Source organism: Haplochromis burtoni, unplaced genomic scaffold (assembly GCF_018398535.1).
Source record: "Haplochromis burtoni strain Fernald_Lab_line unplaced genomic scaffold, NCSU_Asbu1 Contig_686, whole genome shotgun sequence".
In the NCBI taxonomy this organism is placed as follows: Eukaryota; Metazoa; Chordata; class Actinopteri; order Cichliformes; family Cichlidae; genus Haplochromis; species Haplochromis burtoni.
Window position 1 is genome coordinate 124,962 of NW_024583047.1, and position 8,883 is coordinate 133,844.

General features: G+C 40.1%; 1 protein-coding gene across 1 annotated transcript in view; it reads left to right on the forward strand.

The window, feature by feature from the left end:
• Positions 1 to 8,690, forward strand: part of tmem94 (transmembrane protein 94) — a gene marked incomplete in the record, with an annotated part of 53,083 nt that extends 44,393 nt beyond the window's left edge. Inside the window, 3 exon segments of the mRNA XM_014330049.2 lie at positions 724 to 817; positions 4,531 to 4,701; positions 5,449 to 8,690. Of these exon segments, the coding sequence (XP_014185535.1) occupies positions 724 to 817; positions 4,531 to 4,701; positions 5,449 to 5,521 (338 nt within the window).
• Between the last annotated feature and the right edge of the window lie 193 nt (positions 8,691 to 8,883).

Sequence of the window (8,883 nt, forward strand, 5' to 3'; positions counted from 1 at the left end):
TATGAGTAACTGTATTACATTTACGGTTTAAAAAGGGTTGGTACTCAGAATACAACCATTAAGAGGCTCTAATGCCTGTGTCTCAATCTCACAGCCTATGTCACCTCTACTTGCGGACGTCTACCAATGACGTGAGGAATTTTTTAAATTTTTTTTATTATTCAAAAAAGTATTTAAAATGAAGGCAATAGGCAGAGTGTTACAGGCATAGCCTTAAAGAATGTAGCCTCATGGGCAGTGTAGTCCGTGCTGCAGCGAGAATGGACTGTCATACCCGTTATGTGTCTGTGAGCATGTAAAAATAATAATAACCACTGCAACCAAAAAGGGTGCCTGACGAGCCCAGCTGTAAGTAAGCTATTAAGACTCGACTGTACATTGTGTTCGTGTTTTCCTCGTCCACACAAACGCAAAAACTGAGTTTTTGAAAACCTCCACCCTGGCAGGAGTTTTTAGAAATCTTAGTTTTCAGTGATCAAAAACGCCGTACACACATGGACGAAAGTTGCAAACGCATAGAAAATCCTGCGTTTTCAAAAATACCCATTTACATGTGGACGTGGCCCATTTTCAGAGAGGTAGTTTGAAATAAAATGAACATTTTGAACACAGATTGTTTTGATAATCACGAGATGATCAGTAAAACTCCCATGTTAAAGACGAGTGATTGTGTTTTCTTTTTTAAAATCGAACTTTTCTTATTGTTGTTCTGTCATTTACCAGTGGTAATCTCCCTGAGCTATGTCCATCGCTCGCAGCCTTTATGGAAAAAGAGCCCATTCAGCAATACCTGGTGGTGTGTCACTGTACCTGTGGTGTAAGTAATTATGTTCTTTAGATAATGTTAAAGCCCAGTGTTTATCAACATCTTTGCAAACATCAAGGACTAAGATTAACGCTGGTTTTATAATAGATTTCAGCAGTCCTGTTTTGAGTGATCAGTAAGACTAGAAAATTGCAGTGTATAAACACCAGTACATTTAGCTTTAGATACTGTACTTACAACAGGGTTAAAATGAACAGATTGGTGCTGGAGTTCATGTGTTTGTCTATTAAAGATGTTATGCAATGTTCATAGACATATTTACTAATGAGATTTCAAGACAACTTTCAAAGTGAATGCAATGTTGTGTTGACATACTGCACTCACAAAGCTAGAATCAAACTTTGAACATTGTGGTTATGTTGCTGCAACGTTACCACCTGAGAGAAAACTCAGTACCGTGCAAAAGTCTTGATCCATGCTTCATTTAGATTTTTTGCTATGAAAGTATATGTGCAGCAAATAGTTTAGACATTTTCTATCTTGGTACGTGTAAAAACCTTGTTATTTTTACAGCATCGGTGTCATATTTGTGACCATTGTCATGCTAAAAAATGAAGCCATTGCCAATCAGTTGCTTTCCAGGTGGTAGTGGATGGTGGATAAAAATCTAATTGTACATTTCCATGTTCATAACTCCACTGAAGAGCCATGCAGACCTAAACCATTACAGTCTTCACCGTGTTTTATAGATTGCTTCTGTTCTTATTCTGCATACAGATAAGAACAAAATTATTACTCCCACTATGAAATTTCAAGTTGATGTCAAAATTTCCCAAGTACTTTTATTTTTTTAAACAGAAGAAGAGATTTTCAAACGAGCATTTCTAAATACATTAGGTTTCTTTAGAAAGCACAAAATATTTTTATTTGCACATATTGAAAGAATAATTTCAGAAAAAAAACAAAAATGACTGGGGTCAGTATTATTATCCCTCTGAAAAATTGACCTTTTCCATTGAGCCGTAGCCCAAACCACTGCTGTGCAATGATGTGCTTTGACTTTAAAATGACCAAAGCTTCGAGTTAAAACTGGGATTTATCTTATTTATACAGTAGAAAAAAAGTGTCTGAGCTGTCACTTGAGAAAGCATCAGGCCAGAAAGAAATAAAATCAATTTAGACTTTAGAAAAAGACTTATTGATGCCCACAAAGCAGTTGAATATAAAAAGTTGTAACATTTCCAAGTTTGAGGAACATGAGGAAGTGAGCCACCCAGTACAGAGCAAGCCTGGCTATGAGAACATACAGGCACTTCAAGAAATAGGTTTTACTATACCCTCCAAAAAAGACAAAATTATTACAAAAATTAAATGACAGAAACAAGCCATATTAATAATTAAGTGGGCCCATAAAAGAGGTTAACTAAACAAAATTCTACTCAAAAAAAGTACAAAATATCATAATTCAACAAACCCACCTCTCCAAATGAGAGACAGCTCCACTTATATAGTGACTGAATGAACTATTGTATAAATAAAAGGTGAAAACCACAAAGCAATAGCTAAACATAATACAAGAAGAAACCCCATTCCCCCCTGAATCGTCACAACAGATGGTTAAGTCCATTTTATTGCCTCTGCACTTAAACCAGCTCCAGGTAACAGAGTATTTCAGTTGTGTGGCTGCATGCAGCCATCATACTGGCAGAGGTAGGAAATGTGTCCTTTGGTCAAATGAGACAAAATTCTAGCTCTTTGGCCAAAGACATTGGTTATGTTTGTAGAAAGAAGGGAGATGTGTGCAACCCAAAGCATACTGTCCTCACACCAAACTATGGGGATGCTGCAGCAAGTGTGGAAGTGGGAAATCTCGTCATGGTCGATGAAATCATGAAGAAAGGGGGAAATGTGAAGATTTTAACAGAAAAACTCATGCAGTCCATAGTAAAAGTGGTTCTGGGTTGTTGCTTTGTCTTCCAACCTGACAAGGAGCCAAATCATATAGAACTCGTGGTGAAGAACTACCTCCAGAAGACCAAAGTGATGGTACTGGGGGGAAAAAATTCAAGTATTTTCCAAGTACTGTTAAAACGTGTGCTTAAAAATTATATTTACATAGTGGGCTAACAATTCTGTCCAGCTGTATATAAGTCCTGATACCCCTGATTTTCAGTCCCGTTCTTGTGCAATTTGGCATACCTCAAGCTCTTCTTCTTGTTTCCCTTTCTTAAGAATGGCTTCTTGATAGCCACACTCCATGGAAGTCATTACTGAGTCGTGGTCAAACAGTAAATGACTGAAAGATCAGATGCATTTCAAAGGAGGACTTTTAGGCCTTCGCTGGATTTTTCCTTCTTATTTCTAAAATTGTGTTTTGTCAGTTTTTATAACATTGTTATCATTGTTATCATTATCCTTCATTGGTTGAGTTGGGTGCCTTTTTATGCCTGCATGAGTCATAGGCCAGTGTTACAACATTCTTCTGAAAATGATTAGGTACAAGGACTGGACTGAAAACTGGAAAAAAAAAAGCACCTAATGTCCAAAGAAAAACTTTGAAAGAGCTTAATAATGTCTGTAAAACTATTGCCTATAGATATTTAAAAATAAAAATTCTGAATTCTTGGAAACAAAATATAAAACAGGTGGGTGGCTCAAGACTTCTGCACAGAACTGTAGTTCTGTTTACCTCAGAGTTGGCAGAATGTAAAATGTAGTCATGACCATAATAAGATCTTGTCTTATGATACTTTGTACATTACAGTAAAATCAGTTGGGATTGCCTTTGTTTTTGAGTCTTTGTTAGCAATTTTTTTTTATTAGTACCTACTTGGATCGGCTCGTTACAATCAATATACCACGAACGTGCGTGAAGTCTTAATAGCAACGCAGCAGAGTGTCCGGTTACATCATTTGCATGCGACACATGACACCACAACACAAGGAGAGCCCCAAGGAGTTGATTGTGTTCATCTGTGGACGTTGTGTTTAAACACTAGTTTGCTAGTTTGAGCGGGGAGTCAAGGAGGCCATTTATGTGAAAAGGGAAAGAGCTCCTCTGAATCGAGGAGGGGACATCTTTCACCATCATACAATGCTGTGATTGCAACCATTCCCCAACTCTATGACTAGTACTCATGGGCATTGATCAGTGGTCTTTGATCTGTGGTTGTTGATCAGTGGTCTGACCTCACAGCCCATTGGGCTTGTCATTGTGCAAAGGTACTGTTTATAAGGTTGCAGAGACCTGCAGTCATCTGAGACTGAAGAAAATCACTTGAAAACTAAAAACGTCCAGATGAACAGAATTAACTCTTTGGGATTTACTTACCAGGATGATTGAGCATGCATCAAGACAGTAGAGGAGGATATCAGACCGATGCTATTCCCATTCCTCAGTCGGTGGTGTTTTGTCAGACTTGAAGACCACAGTATTATTTGTTGTGTACCCATTTACCTCGTTGTCGTGTTTCAAAAATGGCGGTTATGATTTTCGATAAGGAGACGCTCTCGTGAATCATCAAGTGACGCCACCGATTAGCCAATCGGTGGCATGCGGTTTGATGTCACATTTTAGTACCTGGTTGGACCGCTTGAGACTGTGGCCAAGCAGGTACTAAAAAGGTACCTGCTACCAGTCACTACTATCGTCCCATGGCGAACACTAAAAACCCTTGTTAAACCATACCAAGCCGACACGAGTAGGTACTAATGGAAAAGGGTATGTATATGTATGAAATCCTCTTGTCTGTACTTTTCACCAGACTGGTCAGCCAAATTGTTCAAGCCACAGTGGATTACCAGTTGTGGTGTGACAAGACAACTGTCCTGTGCTTTAAACTGGCTGACATACCGCTGGAGGCCTGGCTGCTAGTGTCTGTCTCCCTGCTGCTGGTGGTTGTAGTCAATGAAGTGGTGAAGCTACATGAGATACGGTACGAAATAGAAGAAGCTGTTAGAAATACATCAGTAGTGTTGGGGAGGGATAGTATAAAATAGTTGGAAAATGATTAGAAACAATATGATTCTGATTCACGGTGCACGGGCAGCACGGTGGTTAGCACTTTTGCTGCACAGTAAGAAGGTCCTGAGTTCAATTCCACCATCAGGCCGGGGTCTTTCTGTGTGGAGTTTGCATGTTCTCCCCAGGTACTCCGGCTTCCTCCCACAGTCCAAAGACATGCAGTTAGTGGGGATAGGTTAATTGATCAATCTAAATTGCCCATAGGTGTGAATGTGAGTGCAACTGGTTGTCTGTGTCCCTGTGTGTTGGCCGCGATGACTGGCGACCTGTCCAGGGTGTACCCCGCCTCTCGCCCTATGACAGCTGGGATAGGCTCCAGCGCCCCCCGCGACCCTGGAAAGGAGAAGCAGAAGCGAATGGATGGATGGATGGACAATATGTTCTGTACAAATGTTAGAAACAGAAAGAGGGTAGCATGAACATGTGGTGGTGGAATGATAATAATAATAATAATAATGATATTAGCCATTAATTAATTTAATGATGATGATGATGATGATGATGATGATGATGATGATGATTATTATTAATTTTTTAGATTTCAGGTCAGTCTTTGTTTTTCTCTTATACTCCTCAGAGCACTGAATTGCTGCTAAATTGTTTTTTTTGTGCGTTTGTTGATTATAAGCTCTGGTTTGTCCTCTGTGTCCTTTCAAAGGGTGCGAGTTCGGTACCAGAAGAGACAGAAGTTGCAGTTTGAAACAAAGCTTGGAATGAACTCTCCGTTCTGAAGTCTGTTGGTGGGGCAATACCAGGAGCCAGCTTGGTGCACATGCTGTAGCAGACAATTTAAGCCTAACTGCACTGCGGCCAGGCGGAGCAAAAGTCGAACAACCATGAGGGCAGTTTGACACATTTGTTCGAGCTTCTGGGACCGTTTTTTAACAGTTGATTCATGACAAAAAGGCAGGGAAAAGAAAGACTCCAAAGAATCCAATTTAATTACAAACATTTAAATGATGTCAGAAGAGTTTGTTGTCTGAACTCTTGAAAGACATGAAGAATAATTTCTGAAGAAGCTCCTGCTTCATCTTCTTCACATCTGTTCTACATCCGAGAAACGTTTTACATGGGGTCCACTCCAGAAACGTTCCGCTAAATGCTACTTCACTTTCAGAGGATCTTAATGTGACATCCGCTGAGACATGTTGAATTGTTGCATATCATCTGACTAGCTTTGATGATTTTTTTTTTTTAACAAGTCAAGTGGGAACACTGGAAAAAAAAAAAGGTACCCGTGGAGCCCCAAAGTTTGTAATAATTATAAATATAGGCATGAGTACTTTTGAAGAACTTAGTTCTATTTCACTAAATACATAAACAAACAGTCGAATAAACGTTGTTTGTGAAAACATTTGAGGAGGTAAGATGCACACTTGAATGTGTTTTTATTAAAAATGGCTAATTTATTTTGTAAAGGAGGTTTTCCCATTTAGAGTTAAAAAGGAAACTAAAGCATGAAGTGCCACTCAGGTGCTCTCATATTTGCTGATGTGTTTGGGTTTATTTACTGCACTGTGTAGTTTGTTAGTTGACAGGAACTATTTAGGTTGTTGAGCTTGTAACAGAGAATAAGTCTAGAGTCATGAAGAGCGACATTATGCAATACAACCTGACAATGAGTCATTTTTGTACCCCTGAGACATAAAAGGTTGATGGGGTATTGTCGTCAAGGGGATCAATGTGGACACCAAAGTTTGGGAATGTAATAACTAGAGAATGTAGCGACACAGGATTTTTTTAATTGATACGTGGGTGTATCTACTAAAAATATTGAATGAGTTTGAATCTCAGTAGCCTTAACCTTAAGGTCACAGGTCAAGTTCTCTGAAAATCTTCAGAATACAATTAGTTGAAAACACGTTCCTCAAAAGCCTCAAAATAAATTTTGCCAGGGGCATGTTAACCCTGTGAGTGATTGAGAATTAAAATTGTTTTTCAGAAAATGTAAAAATCCCCCCAAAACCTTTGTTTTGAGTTGGAATTGTGTGTATATAATATTGTTTTTTTGTTTGTTTTTTATATGTATGGGAATAAAGTTTAATTCACATATGGCATGTGCAGGTTGCAAAGTTTGCAATATTCATTGGCTGTCACAGTAGTTGTGATTAAAAACCTCACTTTATTCCATGTGTGTCCTAGGTTTTTGGAATTTTGTAAATATTTGTCATTGTAATAAGTAATATTGACAGATTGTTTCATCCATTTTTTCCCCGTATTCGTCCATTTTGTCAGAGTACCGCAAAATGTAAGGATTAGATTCTCTTGCAGACAATCACATGAATAAAGAAGACATGCAGTTACACTATTGTCCAGTGAAGGGCACAGATCACACACACACACACACACACACACACACACACACACACACACCGCCCTGTGGGCGGTATTTACCCTTCAACCTGTGATCATCTCCCCGTCTGCCCATTGTTCTCCTGTTACCACAGGTATCACTGTTGCCTTCACCCTCCTAATCTTATCAATATGTTACTACAGTCTTCTTCCTCTACTTGTCTACCACTACAATTTGTGGTTGGTTAGCTATCACCAGTTTGTTTGTCCCACAGGAAAAATCCCACAGGATTTTTGCTCAATCGCAGCATTACTTAAATGAAGAGAGAGAATGATTAGGGAATTAGTTTCAGCTGACCAGCCAGCCTCCTTAGCATTGCTCCCTGAACCTGCTGCCCCACCCATCCTCTCTAAATACCCCACTGCCCGACTTAGGCAAGCTGAGCCATCTAGCCAGTTCTACCTCCCACCCATTTTCCCACGAGCTGGAGAAAGCAGCCACGATTATCTGTGCCCCTGGCTTATGGGCCACCTTTAACTTAAAAGGCTGGAGAGCTAATCTCAGGTGATCCAGGCAATGGCGTCCTTCATACACTGGAGCCAGTGGGACGTGATCCAAACAAAGTGAATGGGCATCTCAGGAAGCCACTGTATTGCCAAGAACTCTTTTTCAACAGTACCACCTTTCCCGTTCTAACAGGAAAAAGTTAGGGGTGTGCAGCACAGGTTCCCCACAGAGAGCCTTTTTAACCTGCACAAATGCCACCTGGCACTCCTCCATCCACTGTAGCAGATCTTGGACACCTTTTCAGAGAGGTCCGTTAGGGGCTGGTCAGCTCTACAAAGTTCATAATGAACCAGTGGTAATATCCAGTCAGCCCCAAAACCACCTCATCTCTTTCTTTTTATTTCTTTTCTTTTCTTTTTTGTTTGGTCTTGGACATGTGCAGGCTGTGATGGTTGTCATTTTCTCCATCTGTGGCTGCACCTTCCCGCCTTCCACTGCAATAACACTGTGTGTATACAGTCTGTGTTGCAGGGAACTGATTATTTTACAGTATGATTACACCAACAAACCTGTGCTCTGCTCCAGACAGCTTTACAGCCATCAGGTCTCCTGCTCATCTATCCTTTCCCTCCAGGTCCTGTTGTTACTGAAGTAGGAAGAGCATGATTAAGGAATTATCCCAGCTCCCCTGCCAGCCTTCCCTGGCTTTTATTCCATTCTAAAAGAGGCTGGGGTCATTGAGTCCAAGTGAGAATGTTCCACAACTTCCTTGCCTAAGCTACTGCAAGGAATTGCAGCTGGAAGGTTGTTGGTGCCTGTAGTGGTGGTAATCCCAGAACCAGGTGGTGGACACCCAACCTAAAGAGAGCTGTCAGACTGAAGGAGTCTTATCAGGCTTGGCTAGCATGTAGGATAACAAAGGCAGCTGAAAGGTACTGGCATACCAAGCAGTGGCTGATGCAAAAACTTTGTATGTACGTGCAATTTTCTTTTCCCATTTCCACTCTGTCTTATTTTATAAAGTATGTCCATGTCAAAATTGTGTTTTCATCTGGCAAGCTAACAGATGTTTAATAAACTTTTGATACATTTTGTTGTTATTTTTGTTAACTGCCGTGGTTGATTTACTGATTGAATCCAGATTTGGGAGAGACTGAAAAGTGCCCTCCTGCAAGGTGACAGGTGATTATCATCAAATGTTGTTTTCCACATTTGATGATAGGGCAGGACAAATTCAGCAGCGTGAGGATAAGGTGGACCAAGAGGAACCAGCCAAGCACCAGCTGAGAGGTT